Below are 25,596 nucleotides of genomic sequence, written 5' to 3'. Positions count from 1 at the left end.
TAGAGATAGTTCTAGACCCTTCCTAGGCTTATTTGACTACATTAATGAAGAGTTTTCTAAAAATTTCAAGGACATATGAATTTTTAAGATATTTTGCACCTTGCAATGTTCCCATGCAACTTTCATTTTCTCATGCATGTCTCCATCTTCCTATGCAACTCTTCATTTTCTTATGCAATTCTTTATCTTTCCCAGCAACTCTTCATCTTCCCTTCTAAACAATTCTTTTGTACTACATTCTTGTATAAAATATACATCTAATCATGTACATGATAACAACGTTGATGACTAAGAACCATGCAAGCACAACAATGGCAACAGGGATTACTAATTTAATGAGTTAATCTCATAGATGTTGCATATGCATGTTAGACGCCATGTTGCATATTAGGGCACCCAAAACTCAGATTCGAGGCCTTCTTCAAGATTTATTAACTCAATTCAAAGCATTTATCCACAACTAATAATACATTATTACAAACTTTTTTTGCCCCTTCTTCATTTCTAATCCTAATAGCTTCCCCACCTTATAATGTCCATTTACTCAAATTGCTGATTGCTGATTAAAGCTTTTAAAATGACACAACACTGAGAATAAGATTTCTACTTTGAATTTAAAAGTAAATTGTCTAAGAGAAAATTGAAAATAGTATATAAGAATAAAAATTTTGACACCACTTATCAAATATTTAAAAAGGAAAAAGGGAAAATAGAACACTCTAACAATATTTCTTCTTCAAAACAGATTTTTTGCAAGAACACAAACTTCCTAGGTTAGTTTGTCTTATAACCGCATTGTGTTAGAGTTAATCAGAACATTGCTTTTAAGCCACCTTTCTTAATTCCAATCCAATGAAGAGGTTAACCGGATGTTTTTTATTCATAATTTAAGATAGATTAGAATTAATCTGACCTCGCTACTAAAACCTAATTTTCTCTTTCGAAAAAGATCACCTAGCAAGTCATGGTGGTGGTGGGGGTTGCTAGGGTTTAATGATAAAAAACAATGATAATTGGTTGCGCTACTATTGCTTGTGGATAGCTCTAAAGGGTACGAGAGGGGCTAGAGAACATGGTGTATCAATGGTCAACGAGGGGTCAATAATTAGAACAACTATAATAAATGAGATGTTAGGAGACGAAAGAGGCTTGTAGATGGATGATGGGTACAATAATGGTACAACGGTGTAGAGTTATTGAACGTGAACTTGCCTGCATGATCAATTGGTCTAATAAAAATTGTATTCAAAATAAAAAAAATATTAAAATTAAAAGAAAAAAATATATTAGATGTTACCTATTAGATCGTCGCTTAGTTCACCTATTTGACGTTGAAGATGATGATTGATGCAATGGTGCATGGGGCCAAAGTAATACCACTAACCCTTGTGAGCTATAGCAATTCAAAACATCACTCGAATGAAATAAAATATAATGAATAATCAATCAAAATATATATATATATATATATATATATATATATATATATATATATATAAATAGATTTTTTATAAAATATATGTGATAATATTTTATTTTAATGTTATTCTTTACAACACATGAATTTATATGTTACGTTATTCTTTAATTACAATATAAATATAAAATAATTACATATTATCTTTTTTTAAAATTATGAAAAAAATATAATATAAGAATATGTAAAATTTATTGATGTTTCAATAAAATTTGTTGATGTTTTAAATTGCTATAAATAACATAATTTTGAAATATCTAAAAATTAAAATGAATTATATTTTTATTATCTATCTCGGAAAAGAAATAATTATATTCTTATGGAAAGAAGTAATTATTAAAATATTATACCATGCTCAAAATTGCTTCATCCAATCACAATGCAAGTATATTAAATCATCATAATAAAACAATAGTTGTGTAATTGAAACATGGTTTGGTGCGAATTGTGATGTAACTAGAGTAGTACATGATCAGTCAAAAAAAATATTTGGACCGGTTGAGCAAGTTTATGTTCAACTTGAGTAAAATTTAATTGAACTAATGTTGGTGTCTAGGCTAAAACCAAAATTCTACTCTTTGGATTGCCTGATCGAGTTTTTTTCACTTTCAATCAAATTTGTTAATGTCTGAAAGACCAGATTGTATTTTATCGTTTCTTTTGATACAATACGACTTAGAAATGCTTTTTACTCAATCCATAGCTCTTTTAAATATGCGGAGTATATAATACGCATATTTGGGAGCGCGCATATGCAGATTGGAACCTCTTATGCTTGTCTAGTAACTTATAACAATAAAATCCGTTTAAATTCTTGTGAACATCACAAGCATCAACCCCCTTTCAACCAAGCTAAAGAGGAAAAATTTTTATCCACCGATGTTGTGGGCACGATGACATTTCTAAGAAAAATAAAAGTAAAGAAAAGAAAAAATCAACTCTAATATACGACTAATTTGACCCCCAAAGACGTACAAAAAAAAAAAAAAAAAAAAAAAAAAAGTGTAATATCACCAATCTGATGGCCAGAACCGTTCAATCATGCGCTGAGACAGCTCGAACATCAATCCAATCCGACCATCCACCCAACCGAACGAAGCATTTCACTTGTATCAGAGCCGTCCGATAGGCTTGACGCGACTTGGGCGTGGAGGATGCTAGGGATGACGTTCGAGCGGATGTTTCTGGATACTCGATCCGATCTCTATAAATCGTAGATTCCTTGAAAACCCTAGATCACGTCGTCTAACATCTCGGGCCACCGCTCCAACCTGGATTCACCTCTCAGCTGCCGCTCCAAACTTCAAGCCGTAGTCTGACGGAAAAAATAGTGGAAGAAGATTCCCATCCGGTCGAGATTTCTGGGGACGGAGGCGTCTTGAGATTAAAGGTAAGACCTTTTCCCACATAGGATGATAATAATTTCGTTTGCCTTTCCCTTTAAAATCTTACATATAAACAGCCATCCAAAACTCTTGTCTAAGCTTCCTTGTTTGGCCGCCGCAGCAAGCCTCCCAAGTCCCACCCGATGGAGGCTCCTGAGGACGGAAAAAACAGAGGAAACATCGGGAGAAACACAGGAAAAATCAATGAAGACAAAGGAAGGACGGAAAAAGTTAAAAGGTGTGAGACCTTTTCCCAGATATATTGATCATTTTTTTTCGCTTCTTTTTCTTTTCATTGCATTCTATTTTGGGAGATCTGTGGGGGAAACAGTCTAGCAGAGGAGGGGTTTCTTAGGTTCCACTAAGCATACGGGATTTTGTGCAAAATGTGGTGGTGTGAGTTGGTCCCTTGAGGTTTTGCGAGCTTAATCTTGGTAGAAACATGATATTTTGTAGGATTTGGAGATTTTTGATTGAAGGGATTCTTCTTTGGCTAAAAAAATTTTCAATTTATGGAGTACGTTTCTCATGATAATATGCATATGAACTAGAGTTGATCGAGCGGGTTTGGGTACCTGGCAGGTATAACAATTTTAAATGGGACGGGTTTGGGATTTTTGGTTAATTTCATCAATAGGTTTGGATTTTAAGATTTTAAACGGGTTCAGATATAGGTAGGGTAAATTTTGCGGGTACCCTATCCGTTGCCATCTATAGTGGGTGGGTTTTACTCAACCCAGTTAAGAGACGTATGGCTTGTAGAAAAAATATTCGAAGCGGGTTCGGATCGAGTGCAGATAATGGTATGCCTCATCTTGATAATACTTTTTATTTTAATAAATTTAAATCTCTCTCTCTCTCGCATTTACATCAAAACCTGCCCCTATCCCCGCTTCCTCCACCACCATCTAGTGACCCAGCCACCCCGGCACCCAAGCGGCTTGTGGCGGCTCGGTGATCGGGGGGTCCCCCCTCACCCCGACTCAGTGACCCGGCCATCCCGACACTCAAGAGGCACTGTGGTGGTCCGATGGTCGGTGGGTTCCCACTCTCCCTACACCCGTAGCGGCGGATAGCTTGGGTTTCAACAAATACTAACAATCGTCTAAGCTTCCCTATTCGGTTGCTCCGAGCCTCCCACTTGACTGACACTGCTAAGGATCAAAAAAATAGATGAAACATCGGGGAAAAACATAGAAAAAATCAACCAAAACAAAGGAATATGCAAAATGATAGGGCATGGTTGGACAAAACGATAGAGCATTATAAATAGGGGTGTCTCTCATTAAGAAAATAACTTTGTATCTCATATTTTAGCTGTTGGGTTGATTTTTCAATGTATAAGATTAGCATAATTCGGTAGATGGGTTTGATCGCATCGTGGTCTAGTAGACATTAAATAGATAAGATATTTCTTGAAACCCAACTATGCTAAAGCCAAGTTGATTTAATCAAACTTCCTATAGCATAAACTTTCTAAAGCATTGCTTGTTGTACTGCCCCATGCCGCTTAATATGGTGTATACCATATTGGTCTTGTACCTATATGCTGTCTTGTGCCGTACCGAACCACATATTGATGCTATAATAAGATGGTATCAGTATGGGGTTTGGCATCGAAACGTCAAACCTTGTTCCAGTGCTTGTACCTTTGACATTATAGAACTTTCTCATTAGGACCCTTACCCAATATTAAATTTGCAAATCCCTTACTTGATCTGAAATGAATCCCTGAAATGAAGCCGGTTATGTCAAGTAATAAGTAAATCAAGAATTGCCACCCCTTGTGATCCATATTTTCTTGGTCCTTTTTGTTTCTTGATATCGTATCTTTCTATGATGATGAATGTTGGTTGATCATTATTTATAAAAAATAGGATGCTATTTTTTGCAGTTTTTTCATCATATCTGTTGTTTGGTTTAAGCTTCCTTGTAAATAAGTAAGGCATCATACTTGTTTTTAGATGGATTTGTATTTATTTCAGGTCTAATTTATTTCCTGTTTTGCAAGGTGTAATCACCTAATTATGTTACTCTGTTGTCAATCTATCAAATGATAAATATATTATGACATATCAGAAAATAATTCATTGATCTAATTAGACCTTTAGATTTTCTCCTCAATAACTGCTTAAAGTTTTCAAGTTTAGTAAATCCATCATGTCAGTTTTCACATTAGCAATTAGTGAAATTTTGTTTCATTTATTAACATGGCAAAAGTTTAAAATTATAGATAACTAGCATTAAATCAATGGCTCATATGTGCATATGTACATCAACAATATATTTGGATTGACTACTTGTATCTTAATGAAAGAGAGTAGTCCCTCTCAAACCTTGTAATGTGTAATGATTGAATTTGAATACGAGACCTGGATTTCAGTCCCTTAGCATCAGTCTCTTGGAGAAAAGTAATTGTCTTTAGGCTCCCCCAGGCCCCAACCTTCATCCCCTCTGTCCTTTGCCACCTTTCATATCCTCTCCTCTTTACCAACATCCATACGTTGCTGTTCTTTGTTGCTACTCTCTCTCATCCGGAGATTTGAACAGTGTAGCCAAGGGGATGGGTGAGGAGGTAGGGATTGTGACAAGCCAGAAGGTGTAAAGTAGGAAAAATAAGTCTAAAACATGTTAGTCTAGACTTTGAAGGGTACAAAGTTAGCAAAGTTGCATGACTGAAGTATGACAGTTTTAAAAAGTGGTATGAGTGGTTATCCTTTACAATTTAGAGGACAATGTTCCACGAAAATATTTTGCTCCCTATGTTTGTGGATATGAATTGATGTATTCATGTCTATGTTTGCATGTCTGAATAGGTATATAGATAGAAAGCTAGATGGGTGGCTATTTCTCATGCCAATTCTTTACATACCTATCTTTTTCTTAGAATAAGTTTGCCACCTTGAATATTAACATATATTTACAGAATGTGTGTTACTGTCTATTTTCGAAAAGTATTAGAATATCAAGCAAATTCTTTAGTTGCTCAAACAAAACATATGCTAGGGGGAATCTTTATCAATCATAACAGCAAGAACCACTTAGATTAACCATAGCATGTCATGCATAGATAACTGATCAGGCATGCTGACCGGTAAGAAGAGGTAAATGGTCATGCTTTATGCAAAAACATAAAAGAATGGTGTTTAGTTTATTCTTAGGGTTTTAATTATCATACAGTAGGATGCTATACGGGTGATTAAGCTTAAAATCTTGAGCTGACCACAAATGCTCCAATTATCCGTACAGCGGCACATCATTCTGTATTTACTAGGCCTGTAAACAGGTCGATTTCGACTTAGGTTGGGGTCAACCAAATCTGACATGAGAGGTAAATACCTGATTGGAGAACTTGGTAAGTCGGGCCAAACATGCAGGGAATGCAAACCTGGTCAATGTCTAGGTACCTGACATCCTAATGTTAGTTTCCGAATCTTTTATTTGGGAGGATGAATAACTGAGATTAGGGTTAGGATTTATTTGCCATGGTGGCAGTACGTGTGGGGGAGATGATCTGGTGAGGAAGGGATTAATGGTGTGAAAGAGGCCTGGAGGTGACTGTTAGGTTTAGGTGAGGCTGTGGCCGTAATGGAAGGATTGGGTGTCAGGGAGGGTGTGAGTGGACTAGAGATGGGGATAATGGGGCTTAGAGAGAATGGGTGGGCCAATGAGGTTTGGGATGAGATGGTGGGGTGGTGATGGCTGAGGCAATGAATTGCATGGTTTGAGGGTGGAGTGTCACCGAACAGTAAGAGTGAGGAAGAGGAACAGTGGAAGATTATGGAGAGGGGAATCAAAAGAGCATATTTCACTACTGGTGGCTAATGTGAGTCATTCGTTTGGCAAGTAGGAGCTGGACGCAAATAGAAAGTGGTGCCAAATTGGGCTAAGGGACAAAGGGGGTATTGGGTCCTGAGATAGGACATTAGATATAATATCATAATATTATTTAAAATCTATATAATATCATATATATTATATAAAACCTATTGTTTGTGGATAATATTTGGATTGGGTTGGCACAAACTCAAGTTTGGCACAAGCTTAAGTTTGACTTGAAGAGTAAGTTGGGTAATTTGGTTAGGTAAATGTTTGGCTATTTGAGTAGAATTGTAACCCATACTCTGCATAATCAAGTGATTCAAGTGAATTTGGGTTTGACTCTAGTCAATAAACTGACTTGTTGACAAGACTGCTGTTGACTAATGTAAGTTATAACATATTTTGTTAAATGAAAACCATTTATTACATACCAATACAGGATGATACATCTACTGTGCAATAAAGCTAAACATACTGAACCTCAATGGATCCTTGGTTCCATAATTTGTTATAAGAAAGTTAAACATACTCGGCTTTTGATTGATGCAACTTAGGACAAGTAATCAGTCAGTCAAAAAGTCTAGTAGGTTCTTTTGGCAATATTTGTATGCTTAAATCCGTAAAAGGCATATTGTTTCTCATGGAATGAAAGGCATATCTCTCAGTTCAAATTGTTTAAACTAGTTCAGAATTCAATGAATCTTGAGAGTTGATGGTGAACTAAAACCAGGTTTGAACTGGTTTAAAGAAGAATAGCCTATAAACCATTTACTGTTTTTTCTCAATATATGACCTATGCACGTAATGTGTGATTTAGCATCTTTTGGTCATTATATAATGATTTGGTTTTTATTGTCTGAGGGTTGAGATCTATAAAAATTGTAATATTACTACCATAGAAGGGATCTCATAATAGTTTGTGGACTAAAGTTGTGTCCTATGTCGTTGATGTCCTTACTAATTATGCTCTTGTCCTAGATGATTAGGATATTGATTAGCTTGGGCAAGTCAAATGATGCTTTTAATGATCAAGTGTCTACTCTTTATTATACCACCATCCATGTTAATCTAGATTTTTAGAAAATATGTTTTGTAAAATCTTTGCCTATAACGTTAAGATGGTGAACAACTCTTTAAGTATCGCTTGTATCAGGGCATTGAGATACTACCTTAACCAACTAATTGCATCACATGCAAGCATTAGGTTTTAGGTCATTTTTCTGTTCATGTTAAGACAAATATATTTGTTTCTTCAATTAATAGGGATAATTGTCAAGATGTTTTATGCATAAGGCTGGTTAATTTCATAAGCTCTTGTAAATGCAATTAGTAAAAAAGTCTAATAAGGACTTCATGAAACTATATTTTGTTTCCTTATTTGCCCAAAAGAAATCGATTCGATTTATATGGAGCTGTAGCAATGGTTCCTTTCATGCCCCTCAAGAATTATAAACTCATAACAGAATAGTTTCAAACAAGATTTTAAATATCGGTATTGGATCCCATGCCATTCTTCCATGAGATGGTATGGTATCAGACTACCAGTGCCGATGGTATGTACTGAAACTGAAAGCTTCTGAAAATTGACAACATATTAGTACCAATTGGTGCAGTCAGTGTGGTTTTACCAGTATACACCGATACATACCAGTATAGAGTGGTATGACTGGTATGTGCTAGTATGACTTTCAGCATCCTGGCACCTGATCATTGCTGGTTTCACACTGGAAGGGTACAGTATGAGTCGTACTTAAATATAAAGCATAGGCAATGAATCATGTAGAGGTTCAATTAGAACTTGGTAATAATTAGGAGCTAATATACATAATGCCAGCTATTTGGCAATCACTGGAAAAATCCTTTATGACCATTCATCTCAATCAACTTAAGTTCTTGTTATTGTAAACCTTTCCAAATTGTTCTTTTTTTTTCTTTCCTGTACGTACATTTACATGTATTTAAATTCTTTTCCTTTTGACAACATCTATATGTCATTGTTTCAAATGGTTAGCCCCCCTCATCATTCTTTGTAGATGCAATTCTGCATTTAGTCTAGCTCTATCTCAAGTTTCTAATCTTTGTTACTCTGACTTTCACATTGGTGCACCTTTTACCCCAGTAAAATGATCTTTATGACCAAGGTTACCTGTCTTGGTACCAAACCCGATATAGGTACTATCTTATTATAGTGTCGATATGTGATCGGTATGAGACGTATCAAGTATCAGTCTGATACAAGACTGTGTATTGGTTCGGTGCCACTATGGTATGGACCAATGTAGCAAACCTTGCTTATGACATTGTTGCTCTCCATTGTTATCTTATACTTCTCCTAGGTGCTATCCAAATAAGACAATTTGTCTCCTAAAGAACATCTCTTTCATTCTTCCCACTTCAATTCTATCTAAAATTCTTTAATTATCCTCCCATTCATGATTTTCAGAACCATCCTGAACCGGACGGCTTGGGGCGTGCTGAACTAGGATGGTTCCAGCTGGATTTTTGAAAATGGTCCGAACCGGTCAGTTCAGTATGGTTTTGGGCCGAACCGTCGGTTCGGTATGGTTCAGTCCAGTTCGGCCTAGTTTTCTCTTTTTTTTCCTGATCGTGGGATTTTTTTTTTGATTTTTTAATTGTCGGTATGGTACCGACCGACAACCGGCATGGGGTTCGGTAACCGGTGTTTAAAACCTTGCTCCCATTGTTTAGAACAGTGATCCAACATTGAATTAAACACTTCAATGGCCTAACTGCTGATTTTAACATACCTAATTGGCTAATTCCATGTATGTCCTTGCTCAGAGCGCATTCCATTCACTTTGTGCAAGTCAAATGATGCTTTTAATGATCAAGCATCTACTCTTTATTATACCACCATTGATGTTAATCTAGATTTTTAGAAAATATGTTTTGTAAAATCTTTGCCTATAATGTTAATATGGTGAACATTCTTTAAGTAGCCCTTGTATCAGGGCATGGAGATACTACCTTAACCAACTTATTGCATCACACACAACCATTAGGTTTTAGGTCATTTTGCTGTTCATGTTAAGACAAATATATTTGTTCCTTCAATTAATAGGATGATTGTAAAGATGTATTATGCATAAGGCTGGTTAATTTCATATGCTCTTGTAAATGCAATTGGTAGAAAAGTCTAATAAGGATTTCATGAAACTATATTTTGTTTCCTTATTTCCCCCAAAAAAAATGATTTATATGGAGTTGTAGCGATGGTTCCTTTCATGTCCCTCAAGAATTATAAACTCGAAACAGAATAGTTTCAAACAAGGTATTAAATATCGGTATTCGATCCTGTGCCATTTTTCCATGTGATAGTATTGTATCAGATTATCAGTACCGATGGTATGTACTGAAACTGAAAGCTTCTGAAAATGAAAGCATATTAGTACCAATTGGTGTAGTCAGTATGGTACTGCCTCTACACACCGGTATGTACCTGTATAGAGTGGTATGACTGGTATGTGCTAGTATGACTTTCAGCATCCTGGCACCTGATCATTGCTGGTTTCACAGTGGAAGGGTACAGTATGAGTCGTGCTTACATATAAAGCATAAGCAATGAATTATGTAGTGGTTCAATTAGAACTTGGTAGTAATAGTTAGGAGCTAATACACATCATGCCAGCTATTTGGCAATCATTGGAAAAATCCTTTATGACCATTCATCTCAATCAACTTAAGTTTTTGTTGTTCTTTTGTTTTCTTTCCTGTACATACATCTGCATGTATTTAAATTCTTTTCCTTTCGACAAAGAGAAAAGAATCTAAATACATGTGCTTTTCCTGTTTCAAATGGTTATCCCTCCCCTCCGCAACAAACCCCCCCCCCCCCCCCTCCCCCGGGGCACCAAAATCATTCTTTGTAGATGCTGCAATTCTGCATTTAGCCTAGCCTCTATCTCAAGTTTCTAATCTTTGTTACTCCGACTTCACATTCATGCACCTTTTAGCCTGGTAACATGATCCTTATGACCAAGTTTTGCTGTCTTGGTATCAAACCCCATACAAGTACTATCTTGTTTATAGTATCGGTATGTTGTCCAATACAAGGATGAGGCGTACTAAGTGTCAGTATGGTATAAGACCGTGTACTGGTTGGCGTTGCTATGGTACGGACCAATACAGCAAACCTTGCTTATGACATTGCTACTCTCCATTGTTATCTTATTACCTCTCCTAGGTGCTATCCAAATAAGATAATTTGTCTCCTAAAGAACATTTCTTTCATTCTTCCCACTTCAATTCTATTGAAAAGAAAAATTCTTCAATTATCCTCCCATTGTTAAAAATAGTGATCCAACATCGAAGTAAACACTTTAATGGCCTAACTGCTGATTTTAGTATACCTAATTGGCTAATTCCATGTACGTTCTTGCTCAGAGTGCATTCCATTCACTGTGTTGGCCTGAAGTTTCTCAAACATGTACATCCAAAGCTTGTATTCCAGAACTTATTAGCTACAGAACCACTTTGTGTCTTTCTATTTCTGTAATAATATTTCTCTGGTATTAACTTTTGGACAATATTCTGCTTTAGCAGCTATTATTAGGTCTTTATCTTCAACAAGAAAGAAGCTATTCTTTCATTATTTGTTAGTTTGATGGATCAACTCATGATTAGCTGAAATTTGAGTGCTAATATGTTAATCCTTGATGTATTGCTGACATATTCTTGGCTAAGGTGGATTTCATGAAGAGAGGCTGCTGCTTTAGAAACTAAAGGTCGGTTGGGAGTAGGGAAATCTTATTGTTGTAGTTTAACATCAAACAGCCAGCAAGCAATCCTTTAGGATCTTCTAGATTGACAGAGGTTGAAGATAGAAAAAGACAAGCATGTTGAACCTTCCTGGTTAGCTCATGGTTATGAAAGCAATTCGATATGCCATGTGACATACCATTTCTCGATCAAAAGTTAAAGCTACGCCTTGAAATAGTACATTTGAGTGAAATTTGTTAGAGTTTGATTGGTTCTAGTTAATCGCAATTTATGATGATGCATTGATGGGGATATTGCTTTATCATAAGAGAACTACATCGGATGACTTTGCTAGTTTGTTTTATTTGTTTATTTCCTTATTCTAGAAACCTAAACACACTCTTATGGTCTGTCACCCTTTTTTCCAAGAATATCATTCCTCACGCAGCTGCTATCTTTTAGTATATAAATGATCTCATTCTCTAGGACATGATATCATTATCTAGGGTAAGGCTTACTGTCTTGGTATTGGATCTTGTACTGGTAATATCTTGGTACAATGTCAATACACACCCGGTAAGGGGTTCAGTTTGGCCTATCGACGCTTGGTACGGCTCTTGTACCATGTGCTTGTTTAGTGCCAATATGGTACAGTATGCTTGGTATGCACCAAGAACCAGGAACCGACCAATATGGCTTCCCATGGCTAAATGTTCTAGTTGAATTTGGAAACAAGAGATTTCCTAACCAATACTTCCATTAGTTATTGAATACAGATATATATCATATGATATTGAGGGGTATCCATGAATTAGGGGTGAAAGAGGATCGGAATATATCCATCTAGATCTGTTTTTGTATCCAAATCTATTCCAATATAGATAGAAATTTGAGCATTCGACTAATATCCATATCCCTATCCCTATCCATATCTATAAAAAAAAAATTGCTATAGATAGGGAAAGATAGCCATCTGATCCATATTCAATTATCCGATTCTACCCATAATCATATTTAATTTCGTATAGCACTCATTAACTTCTAAGGGAAATATACAATCATATTAACATGCTATTAACTTATCATCCATTTAGTAATATCTTTGATTCCGTTATAAAGTTTAATTATTCGACTTATATCCATATTTATATCCATACTTCTAGTATCCGATTTATATTTGTATCTGTTTAAAACAAATATGGATATGAATTATTGCATCAGAGTAATATCCGTATCCCTATTTGTATTCATTAGAAAAAACAAATATAGATATGGATATATTGGTATCCGATCCACATCCGATCCGCTTTCAGCCCTACCATGAATAGAAGCTTCATAATGACCTTAACGAAGTGAGTCTTATACCCTCGGTTCAAGGTTTGCTGTATTTTACTTGAACATCAGTTCCTAGCATGGCTAAGCCTTTGCAAATACCTTCCTACTCTATTTGTAAGACTTTCCCAATGCACCAGTAGTGAATGCTTGAGATCCATCTTATATGATTTTCATCCCTATATCCCCTATTATTGTGATAAAACTGTCCTTTATGGTACTAATATTTTTGGCTTTTCTTTTAGTCTTATTACACATCCACCTTAACATCCTTATATTTGCTAGACTTTTGTTATGACTCCTTGGCCATTTTTACTTCCTAACATATTGCTTTAACCAAGTTTGGTTCTTTAATTCTTCTTATAAAAAAAAAAAGGTTCTTTAAGTGTTTTGTAATGTTAGATTCTGTTATATGATGCATGTATTGATATTGCTTCTCAAATACCTTGCTTTAATTCTAATAGGTTCATTTTTTTTGTTTTATGTTTATGTACTTCTGATTTGTAGATTCAATCAAAAAAGATAGAACCTACCTGTTTGGGCAGTCCTTGTTCCAACTTCATCCTCAGCTCCTCTCACATTTTTATAGAGTTATGTTCTTTATTTTGGTTTGACTAGTACTTGGGCCTTTATTTCCCAAAATTTGTTCCATCCATGGCCCTCCAATGGTCATTGTTGGCCTCCCTGCCCTCTCCCTCCCTCCCTCCCTCTCTCTCTTTTTCTCTTTTCGATGGAGGGCGGAGCTTAGGCGGCCTCGGTGGCCCACCAACGGCCTCCTTGGCCTTTCCCTCTCCTCTCCTTCCCCCTCTCTTTTCCTTCTCGCTCCCCCTTTCCTTGTCGGTGTCTCATTTTGCAAGCCGGAACTATCCTGATTGGCTGCTGGTGTGGTTTGGCATGCCTCAAGCTGAGCGGTTCCATTGGGTTCAGTGAACCATGATTGTATATGATGTAGCTTTGATTAGATGACTAGATCTATTCGATGAAAATTGTTGATCCTTCATTTGAAGTTTTTTTTTTTTTGTGAGCTTCCTTTCTCCCCACTGGATGACTTTATTATTTAAATTTTGCTAGCAGTTTCATGGACAAGTAGGGATTGGAGTTGCCTGAATAAATCTAATGAATTAGCAAGGAATTGAATTGGGCTTTTTTATCTTGCCTAAGCATTAAACTAGATCTAAGTACCACCTAAATTTAAAGGTTGTAGCTAGTTCATAGTTATAGTGTTACTGGATTATTTTGTTAGCTTGATGAGATGAAGCTATTGGGAGTAATGTGCACTATGGTTGTCTATTTTAAACAGGCTGTTGGGAATAATATGCAAGATCAATAATTTTTTTCTTATTTTTTTAATTTGTTTAAGATGATTTGATTTGACCTATCAAAGTTAAAGATTTGGATTAGTTTTTATTCTTTCATGAACTCCAATGTGATGTTTTTAATTTTGAGGGAGAACAGTCATCGAATGATGTTCACATGAATAATGAGGTTGTTCAAGGTGCAATCATGAAGTTTCTTTCTTCCTTCCTCAGGGACTCTATTCAGAATAATGGGAGCAAGATAAATTAGTAGGGCATAAAGTGGAAGCCATGTATTGCCAATCACAAGAAAAAAGGTTATGCTAATTTGTGTCGGATGTTTGTTTAGATTATGATCAGTTATCATTTCCAGCTGCTCTTCCTATCTGCAGTCTTATGTAAGATGATTGTGGTACATATGCAAGCAACCATGACAGGTTCATGTAACATGGGGTGGCAGTTGTAGTCTCTGTTGGAGTCTTAGTTTTTGTCTGTAGGACTTGAAGTATTAGTTTGACATCTTGTATGAATCATGTTAGATAAAATTGCATACAATATTTACACTTATCTAATGGAAGCAAGTTGCATCTAATCGAAAGTTTTAAGCATAGATGTGACAGTTAGTGCATGCCAACTATTGAGACTTGAATTACATGACCTGGTTTAACATTGTGATGCTAGTTTCAGTTACCGCAGGTCAACCATTAACATTGTGAGATGGTTGCTGCACACATTGTACATGTAACAATTACTCTGTTCTGGCTAATGACAATTGAAAGTCAAGATATTACTAGTTTTATACAATTGGTTGAATGTGTAATAGTTTATATTGACATATTAGAAGAAAACAAATCAAATTTGGAAGAGCTTTTATGAATAAAATTCTTTTAATCTGATATTAAACAGTTTGATGATTATATAAATTGCATAAAATCTCTCTATTCTGACAAATTCTAATAATGCTTTCAATATGCAACATATTGCATAAATACCACGCTAGCTTCATGGTTTATACAATAATCAACAAGCCAAACTTTTCTCTTTAAATGCTCCACTTTTTTGGCTCACTGGGGTTTTATGAGTTGCAGCTGCTGCTGGCAAACCACCGCCATTCTCTCTTGGAGACGCAAGAAGATGGTTTTGAAGAATACAATCGTGTTCTTGATTGCATTACTGGTCATGTTTGGGGTGGCGCAATCGCATGCTCAGCCCACCGATTCCCCTGACTGTGGGTCAGTTGCTCTTGATCTTTCCTCCTCCCGGGGCAATCTCAAGGGGTCTGCGCCAAAGCTGTCTGCTTTATGCCGCCGTACCCTCCGCGGCGAAGCATCACTTGCTGTGAACAAAGGTCAGTCTGTGTTGCTTGCTGATGCCGGTATTAGTTTTGCATTGATAGATTATTCTAATTTATTTTTGCCATATAGTTGCTTAACCCACAAGATTTATAAGAAAATTGTCTTTTATGGTTTCTTTACTTTTGTATAATCTTTTTTTTTTTTTTTAAATGATAGATTTTTATGTTGCTTTCTCCCCTCATTGTCTGGCGGCCATACAGCACCATATTGTGCCCTGATTCAGTTGAACAAAAAGTGTCCTTGGTTACCCAAGATTGTCCTTTGAAGCCTTCGGTTTCTTGTAAATCACTGGGGCAGCAAATTCTCCTATGTGAATGGGTTCACAAGGTTAAGAGGTAGTGATAGGAGAGTAGCAAATTACTCAAAAAGTATATGGAAATAATAGAAAATGTGGAAAAAGGTTCAAAAAAAAACTTATATATTAGCTTAGTCACAGTCTCCAGACGCATGCACTTCAAATGTGTGTCCTTGTATACCACATGAATATCACATAAATCCCATCCTGTTTTCCACGCTCACTTTACTCTTGTTTCCTCATATTCTACATGTTTTATAATCTCCTGCTTTGAAGACTTCAAGACACCTCACAATTATCAATTCGTTTCATATCTATCCTTTTTTCGGTGTTGATTTTTCTTTCCAGACATCTCTTAGTGATGAAGAAATGTGACAAAACTTTAATGGGGCATTTAGTTATCCTGCAACACTAGATAGGGATTGTATGCATGCCAAGGCATTCGCTTGCTAATTAACTAGAAGGGAACTCTTACTGTTTGATGATTTGGAAATATAGAAGGGCAAAAGGTAGCAGGGAGATCCGAGAGGTTGGAAATTGAGTAAACCAGAATTTTGTAGATTTCTTTCTATATCAACTATGATATTCTATATATGCATGAAATTTCCATCTGAATGGCCAATTATGTACCTTAAAATCAAATATGGTTGAATGTTTCATTCTTTGCAAGCACGGACTTTGTAATGCAGAGCTGTACTGGTTTAATTAATCCAATGAAAAACTCAAATTTATCAGTAGTGATGGAATAACTAAGTCCCATCTGATTTTCCAACAGAATGCCATATTAGATCGCATTAGAGTCAGCATAAACAGACATCTAAGATTTGCCTAGTTGTGATCTGTTATCTTGCTTAAATCAGATTAGGGGTTGAACTGTCATTGCTTTAATCATTAATTAAGTACTTTTATCATTAGAAAATCACTGCAGTCATGCCAAAAAGAATTTATGATGCATTTTAGTTTCAAGAATTGCTGAAGGTGATCCTGTCCATGTCCATGTAGATCAAATTCTCTGCTCAATATGTAACATTAAGCACCACATAACATGGGACCATGTCAAATTTCTATCTGACAATTACTTGTAAAATGCATGATTCCCTGTCCTAAAGAAACCAAATTTATTCAATTTTCCGCATGTTTTTAAATTGTTAAGCTGCATTTCATGTCTTATAAACAATTTTTAAATTCTTGTTACTGTTTATTTGTTGTATGCAGATGGTTCTGGAATGACCCAGTCACCGACAGATTCTCTCAAAGAGATGTCTGATGCACAACAAACTATCGAGGGTTTGAATCCCTCTCTTTCTTTTTGTTGGTTAAATAAATTTGTTTCTTTATTCGTTTGGCCAGGCCCTTTTTATTTCATAAAAAGAGATGGCTCGGCTATCCCACTTAACTGAACCAGAACAGAAAAAAATAATAGAATAGATATAAATAAAAAAATCTCAGCTAACGGGGATCATGGAATTCATTCCAAATAGGCAGTAGGTCTCTCCTGCTTTCTGACATTTAGTGAAGATTATTTCGGCATAGATTACTTTTTTTAAGTTAAAACAAGCACACAAATTTTGCTTTCTTGTAGGAAAAAAATATGATTTCAAGCCTAAAACATTTTGAGCATGTTTTTCTCCCTATTGTAGAACAGGCTCTATTGGTATTATTGTTGAGTTTATATGCTTTTGAATCACATTTTTCTCTGAAGTCTTATATAAAGCAAATGGTAATTAAACAGAAGAGCGGATAAAATGTTTTCTGACTGCCAAATTTGGAATATATTTCTATTAATTCTACACCATAGGTTCCACTCGTTTTTCTCAAAACAATGCTCAGGGCTGAAATACTTGAAGAATGATACTCATGGCTAAAGATTTCCAAAATACTTCTAAACCAACCAGATCTGAACTATGCACAATCTTACATGATTCTATTGTTCTCTAATGATGTTACATGTGTGATGACTTCCTTTTTTTCCTCTTTTATCATCAAAGAAATATGTTTCTTACCCCAAAAAAAGTAAAGATATATGTTAATGCTTATGACGTTGCAAGCAGGTTATTGTCCTGATTGTCGAAGTGGCTCTATTGATGCAAGCTCACTGATACCCACACCGCCGTAACAACTTCCGCTGACTGGAAGAAGTGGTTAGCATATTGCTGAATTTGTGGCCTGTGAAACTACTTTTGTGAACTATAAAATTTGATTCCCCTTCCCGCTTTACTGCTGCAATTATTTTTGAAGACGGACTTGATGCAAGACTCCTGTTTTTAATTATGATGCCAATTTGTCTAGCTTGGAGATGATATTAGTGCTTAAATGAGGGAATCAAATGTAAGATCTATTATATAGTTACTCAATATTTCGTCATAAATTATTATACTTATTCAAAATTTATTTATATTATAAAGTATTTTTATTTCAAATATGTTTTGAATTTTTAGTTTTGATAGTTAATTATTTTTATAAAAAATTAATCCTCTTATTTTGAAAGAAAATTAAAAGATAAATTATTTGATTTTATTCTTTATAAAAATTTGAAAATCTTTTTCTTTAAAATAATTATAAACTATAAATAATTTTAATATAATTTTATAATCATAAATATTTTTGTCTAAAATTTTTTAAAAGTAGAGAATTCATTATTTTTCTTATTTATGCTGTAAGTAAAAATAATGATATTGAATATATAATGTTAGAAAATTTTATTTCATATATTTTATTAAATAATTTACTAATTTTTTTATATATTTTTAATATCAATTCGATTGGATTAGATCTAAATTCTTGATTAAATATATTTTCAAGTAGATTTTTTAATTATTGCATCATTGATCATTGGTTATGATATTGTGCATTGCCCAAATTCGGCTGTATTTATTTAAACATTTAAATAAAATTAACAATCTGTACTGTATTTTTTAATGCACATATTCCAAGTTATGATTATGAAAGAATATAGCTCGTGAAGACAGAATATCACAAACACCGCCCTTTTCAAGCACTTCCTAATCCAGGACAGACTCATGGAGCATACAAGGTCTAATAAAACAAGGAGAAAATTTCTACTAAAAAAAAAAAGGCAAGGAGAAAACAAAACTATTGCATATATTATAGTGTTACTCTAATGTAAACACTTTGTTACGCACCTGCGACCAAAAGTTACATTGATGCGGAAATGCATTCTGGTATCCTTGTGCTTTCTCCTGCCGGCGACCAAGTTTCATGCTTACTAGCAAATGGTACCAGCGCTTCACAGTGGATTTCGATTGCAACGAAATAAAAGAAAGAAAAAAAAAAAACCAATATTTTTTACTGTAGAGATTGATTTTTTTTTTTATTGGTCGTGGTGAATTAAAGAACGTACCTCGATCCTATTGTTAATCTGTAGTGCCCTATCTGTTCAAATAGCAAATTTCTGGCAAAGAATTGACCACAGAAAAATCATTTGGTGCGCGGTTTATTCGTAGCAGGTAGTGATGATGGTTCACTGTAGAAAACATATCAAGTTATAAATTATTTAGTAAAAGTAATAATGAAGATAAATAATAATAATAATAATAATAATAATAATATAATCAAAGAATATTACTGGTTTGTAATAGCTTCTTCTATAATATATGATGAAAGAGCATCGACATCCAAACCTGTGTGCATATTGTCTTGCTGAGATTCATCTTTTCAAAAAAGAAAAAATTCACAAAAATTTTTCTGTAAGATGACCAATAACTAAGGATAATCAAGGTTTCTTATGAACATTTGGTCATTATCAATACCTGCTGGCCATGGATTAAGGTCTTCATGTGGCTTACATTCCATAGGAGATTACTCATTGCGGATAACCTTCGAACGAAAAAATTTTCTGTGCCACAGTGCTGCCCCCTCTGTTGGTCAGCAGAAGAAAATGTTGATCATCTTTTCATAATATGCCAATACTTTTTCCAGATCTGAAGCATGATCACTCAAAGGCTTTCACTGCATCCCCCACTATACAACATCCAAGATCTCATGGGCGTATGTATGGAAGAACAATCCTTGCTTGCCGAAGAAAATGATTCATGAAGGCTGTAACATGGAACTTTTGTACATTCTCACCTTGAGGGGCAAATTGGGAAAAACGGCATTCTGGGAACTACAAATTCAAACTCTGTTTACGTCTTCAAAATGAAGAACTGAAAACCTTAACACCATTGGTCTGAATGCTTGTAAATGTTGAATACCTGAAACTCCTGAACTGAAAGCCTGTCTGAAAACCGGTATCACCAAATCCGTAAAACCTGTAATCTGTAACCTGTTAACTCTTCAACGTTGGGCATGGGATCAAGCTTTCTCACTAAAACCTGTAAAACCTGTAACCTGTCAACTTCAACTTTGGGTATGGGATTAAGCTTTCTCAGCTTGATCCCTCACCCCCCACTCTGTAAATATTCTACAGCAATCAATATAAGGGTGGTATAATCTCCCATTTCATCAAAAAAAGGAAAAAAAAAGAGAGGATTTTAATATGACATTAAAAAGGGATATGTGGTTGGACTTTTCTCTGATTATTTGGTATTCTTGGTGAACTTTAGAGAAGAGATGGCTCTTTTGATGACAATCTTCACATTTGAAGACTGGGATTTAAGAGGGGAAGAGCCTGGTACCACCGCTCGCCATCTGATCTTCATGGAACCTTTTTCTTTCCTCACACGCTTTTTTGTTTCTTCTTCTTCTCTTACATCCCAGTCACCTCCCTTTATACCAACTATGGGAAGAGGAAGGCTGGATCTACCCAGCAGCAACCCCACATGACAGTAGAGAGCACCTTCGACCGTGGGAAGACGAAGGTTAGCTGCCCCAGTAGCAACTCCCATGGCAATATAGAGCACCTTTAGGAGCCGCCAGCAGGCAACTAGCGGGGCCAGAGCCACCATCTGAGGTGGTTCTAGTAATTTTTTTCTCTAATCTCAGTCATATTTGCCTCCATGGGATTGATTTTTTTTTTTTTTTCAAATTTTTTTAGATAAAAAAAGGATAGATGCATTTTTCTTCTACAATCTCAATCATCTTCTTTGTTCACTTCCATCAGGTCCATGGGGTTTGATTTTTTTTCGAACGTAAAAAAGTATTTTTTTTTTAATCTTTTGCAACAGCAAACTTGTATTTGCATTTTTTTTCCCTTTTTTTCTTCAAAATAAGTGAACGAAAAAAAAATCTTTTTTTTCGTACTTTTTTTTTTCCACTGTTTGCCTCTCCCGAAAAGGGCAAAAAAGAATCATGAAATTATTTTCTGGAACATTTTATCTATTCTGCATAAATGTGCATTGTCTTCTTTCGGCCGGTATCTTTTTCCCTGGAAAACTCTTTTTCTTCACCATCACAAGTTGTTGTTTTGCTTTCAAAAACAAAAACTTAGAAAAAAAAAAAAAAAAAGAAAATTCGAGCATTTTCATTTTAAAAAGGGCCATGCGACATATCTTCCAATCAAAGGGGACACCTCAAAAGCGTTGAAAAATGAATGCAGAAACCCAACCCAAATGCTGCATATCCATAAAAACAAGATATTCTAAACCATAGGGTGTGGAAGGCTACCCCTAGGAGCAACCCAACCCCCCATTAGATGTGGAAGGCTACTGCTAGGAGCAATCCTCACGTGCATTGGGTCCCCCCAAAGCGAGGAAGGAAAACAGAAGAGGAAGAAGTGCACCTGCATTCTATGCTCGGGAAGCAAAGAGCACGGACAGAGTACTTGTTTCGAGTAGAAGAAGTACTTGCGGACATTGCTGCTGATCATGTGATAACTGCAGCCATACTAGGCTACGGTCTCAAATAGAGGCTAAATGTATGGGCACTGGACCTCCAGTTAGAAAGGACCATGTCACGTATGGATGGATGGCCGATAAATATAAATAAGATATGAATTGTTTAATGCTTATAGCTTTTTTTTTTTCTTAATCTATATATTTTCCATTTCATGATGAGCTGCTATCGCTTATCCTTCCTCCTCCCGCTCAATTCTTTTGATGCAATTTCAAATGGACAGATGCCTGACACATCTATATAAAATATATATATATATATGTATTATCTTTTCTTACACTCTGATCAAGGTTGTCTAAAAAATTTATATATGATATTTAATATTTTCTTTTTTGATGATCATCTACCGTTACACCACTCTCTGGATCCTGCATGGATACTTTGTCCTTTCGATCAGCAACCACGCACCGAGCACTTGCGAAGGAGATCGTCTGGAGCACGTGCCAAGGAAATCCGGTAGCAGATGCGAGAGATCACGTGCGAAACAGACCGAACGGTGAACATGACCCTTTAGTTAGCCAATGCTCAAGTGTTCCGGATTCCTGTTTAATGTATCGTGTGGATTACTAAAGAGTAAAAAATTTTGTGTCGGAGAGGTTTAGGAAGCCGGTCATGATGGTCGAGCCCATCTTCTCATGAAGCAGAAGAAGAAGAAGGGGGATGGAAGAGGCCATCTGCTTAAATATTTTAAATAAATGACTCAGATTTGATCTTTCACTGGATTGCTTTTTGCCCTCTATTTGGTATGGAAAGCTTTTTGCCCTCTATTTGGTATGGAAAAAAAAAAAATTAGAGAAAGAATGGATGGAGAAGAAAGAATGGATGGAGAAGGAAGAATGGATGAGAAGGAGAATAGATGAAAGATCTATTGATCTTCTCATTTATATGATGAAACATTGAAGAATGGATGAAAATGATTTGGTATAGAAAAAATAAAAAGATAGGTGGATAATATTTGCATAACATGTTTATCAAATCATCTTTTGACAGAAAATATTATTATTATTAATTTATAAAATTTATTTATATTAAAAAATTAAATAGTACATAAACTTATAATCATTATATTTATAATTACATAAAAAATTATATAAACATTTTATTTTAATCTAATAAAATCAAATGAATGATTTTATAAATTAATTATTAATAAATTTATTTATATAAGTAACTAATTAATTTATATTTTAATTTAAATAGTTAACTATTTTTATTCAAATAGTTAATTAAAAATGGTAAAATAAATTAAAAAAAATGACAATTCTAATTATTTAATTATGATTGTGAAAATTACATATTAAAATTAAAATAATTAATAATAAAACTTAATAGTAGACAATTAATAGTATAGAGAAAATAAAAAAATTATAAGTAATATGAATGACAAAATGAAGATGTATTATAGTGTTATCAAAAAATTAATGATGGATAATTTTGTCAATGCAGAAAGTTATTCCTCATATGCTTTATTATCCATCCTTCCTTGCATCTTCCTAAATTGAAAGGAGGCAAATTTGTGGGTCAGGGTAGATGAATAATTCCTCTTTTTCATCCATTCTTTCAAGTAGTAGATGGAAGTCATCCATTCTTCCAATCATATCCATCTTTCTTCCTATGACTCTAACCAAATATATGTATTAAATGCGAGGTGGGTGTCGAGTTAGTCACAAATAAATTTTTTATGATAAAAAAATAAAGATAAAAAATGAAAAAGAAAAATTATGGAGCTAGTGAGCACATTGTGGTCGGTCATGGAACAAAAAGACACCTATAAATAAGAAAAAGATGCTAGTGGACCTAAGACGCTGGCGGAAAAGATATTTGGCAATAATAAACAAAGGCCCAATTACCATTGAGGGTGAAAACCAGTTAATTAAACTAATATGAAACTATTATAAAACAAAGCTAGTGTTTTGTTGGAGCATCTTTCTCTTGGTCAAAAACCATGTGCACAAGAGACAATGAACAAATATACGGGGCTTTATAATTTTGCCCTCTAAAAGATATCTCATGGAGAAGAAAAGATCCTATCCATATAAGCCAGAGTTCCTTTGACTCATAATTATTATGGGGTATGGCGCTTTGTGATTTTGCCCTTTGAAAGATATCCCACGGAGAAGAAAAAATCTCATCCATATAAGCCAGAGTTCCCTTGACTCATAACTATTATGAGATTAATTATGTCCTTTTTCCTATACTATAATATAGCCTTCCAGTCAAGAAAGACTCTAAACTAGATTGTGAAAGGTGTACCACAGTCCGTCAAAGATATATTGGCTCCACGGTGGGTGCCAATATTGTGGTCAAGTGCTCATGGTTTTGATGGGTCGGTCTCTACTTCTATATACGTGAGCTATTATCTGTTTCGAACTTTGACAGTTATGACAAGAGAACTCATGATTTTTTCTTTCAAAAAATATCTCATGGAAGAGAGAAAATACTATCCCATATGGGCTAGAGTCTTCTTTGACTTATAACTTTTTTATTGCACCCCCTCGTATACTATAACATAGCCCTCCAATTGAGAGGGACTCTGAATAAGATTGTGAGAGGTGCACCACAGTTTGTCAGAGCCACCAATGTTGCAGTCATCAATTATGGCTAGGATGGATTGGTCTCTGCTCCTACGTACGTGAGGTATTATTCACTTCGGCCTTTAGCCGCAATGGTATGAGGCCTTATGGTTTTATCCTTCAAAAGATATCTCATGAAGGAGAGAAGGTCCCATCCTATATAAGTCAAAGTTTTCTTTGACACATAATAAATGTGAGACTAAATGATGCCCTTGCTTCTACACCATGACAAGTCTCACTTTGTCAAATAATTTTACTATTGTTGTTTTTTTTTTTATTTTTAAATATGCAAATATGTTGGTGCAAGGTATCATGATCATTAGAAAAATATTATATCTAATTGGAAAAAAAATTAGATCCATCATTAGACCAATTTATTTCAGTGGAGGCACCATATTAGTTTTGGGCGTATGCATGAAGATGTTGGCTTCGATATTCATAATCTATTGCAGTCCATAGACTATGGTAAACCCATAATGTTGAAGGACATATGCATGAAAATGTTTCCACCGATGTTGGCTTAGTTATTGCTGCAACTTGCAGGTTATAATATTAGCTCTCAAAAGAAAAGTATCACAAATCCTGCCTTTTCATATATCCATTTTCTAATCTTAGATAGGGATGGCAACGGGTTTGACATGGATCGAGTCGGTCCATATCCATACCCCTCCTATAGGTAAAAGTCTTATACCTATATCCACCTTGTACCCATCTCGGGTCGGTTGGATTAGATCAAATAGATATGTGGATCGGATCTGGTTGGATATATAAGAGGGATTGATCGGATATATATAAAAAATATAAAATTATATTATAATTTTGAAAAAAAAATATATAATAAAATTATAACAGATCGGGTTCGGATCGGGACAAACCATTATCAGTATTCAATTTGAATCCGTTTTGAGTAATTTTTTTTTAGAACTCATATCCGTTTTGGATTCCAATTGGGTTGGATAAAACCCACTTCATTCAGATTCGATCGAATCGGGTATCTAACGGATCGATTAAAATTGCCACCTCTAATCCTAGGATAGACTCGTGGAGCATGCAAAAGTATGACAAAACAAGAAAACGACAGAAATGTTATGGATATTGTAGCATAACTCTAATATAAATTATCACGTTAATACGCACCTGCAACCAAAATCACGAGCATGTGGATACATACTGCGGTAGCGCCGCATGCTTTATCAACCAAGTCTCTATTGGCGACGCTTGTCGCTAAGAAGCTCCATCCTCAGAAAGAAGGGGGGAAGGTGGAGGCTTATACTCCATCCTCAAGACGGAGGGGAGAAGATGGAGGAATACTAATTGACTAAGTCAAGCGTTTAGCTTTTTGAAACAAATGGCTCCCATAGTCCCATTTGACCTTTCACATGGGACAGCCATGTTGACTAAGCACCGAACGCGAGGTAGGTGTCGAGTCTGCCCCAACTAAAACCATTGCGACAAAAAAAAAAAAAAAAAAAAAAAAAAAAAAAAAAGATTGAGGAGCATCCACCGACACAGAGCAGCAAACAAGGAACAAAAAGATATTTGTTAATAAT

General features: G+C 35.2%; 1 protein-coding gene and 1 long non-coding RNA gene across 9 annotated transcripts; one reads left to right on the top strand and one right to left on the bottom strand.

Moving 5' to 3' along the window:
- The first annotated feature begins 2,482 nt into the window (after positions 1-2,482).
- LOC105042313 (uncharacterized) lies at positions 2,483-17,968 on the top strand. Of its 3 annotated transcripts, XM_029263714.2 has the most exons (6): positions 2,483-2,867; positions 2,984-3,100; positions 14,265-14,347; positions 15,119-15,378; positions 16,896-16,967; positions 17,732-17,968. In XM_029263714.2, exons 3-6 carry the CDS (start codon positions 14,322-14,324, stop codon positions 17,794-17,796), a joined length of 423 nt encoding a protein of 140 aa, XP_029119547.1. In that variant the 5' UTR covers positions 2,483-2,867; positions 2,984-3,100; positions 14,265-14,321; the 3' UTR covers positions 17,797-17,968. The 3 variants fall into 3 exon arrangements, with proteins under 3 accessions (XP_029119547.1, XP_029119548.1, XP_010917768.1); XM_010919466.4 differs by lacking the exon at positions 14,265-14,347 and having other exon boundaries at positions 2,493-2,867; XM_029263715.2 differs by lacking the exons at positions 14,265-14,347; positions 16,896-16,967 and having other exon boundaries at positions 2,487-2,867.
- LOC140856418 (uncharacterized) lies at positions 15,385-25,336 on the bottom strand. 6 transcript variants are annotated; one of them, XR_012139611.1, is made up of 7 exons: positions 21,361-22,196; positions 19,895-20,014; positions 19,451-19,806; positions 19,267-19,351; positions 19,042-19,164; positions 18,824-18,925; positions 15,385-15,691 (listed from the first exon to the last, which is right to left on the bottom strand). It is a non-coding gene; the product is annotated as an uncharacterized lncRNA (long non-coding RNA). The 6 variants fall into 6 exon arrangements; XR_012139610.1 differs by having other exon boundaries at positions 18,824-18,906; positions 21,361-22,195; XR_012139609.1 differs by lacking the exon at positions 21,361-22,196 and adding an exon at positions 25,184-25,336 and having other exon boundaries at positions 18,824-19,164.
- Between the last annotated feature and the right edge of the window lie 260 nt (positions 25,337-25,596).

This window comes from Elaeis guineensis, chromosome 3 (assembly GCF_000442705.2).
Source record: "Elaeis guineensis isolate ETL-2024a chromosome 3, EG11, whole genome shotgun sequence".
In the NCBI taxonomy this organism is placed as follows: domain Eukaryota; kingdom Viridiplantae; phylum Streptophyta; class Magnoliopsida; order Arecales; family Arecaceae; genus Elaeis; species Elaeis guineensis.
The sequence above is the reverse complement of the archived record's forward strand: the minus strand, read 5'-3'. Positions and strand labels throughout refer to the sequence as shown.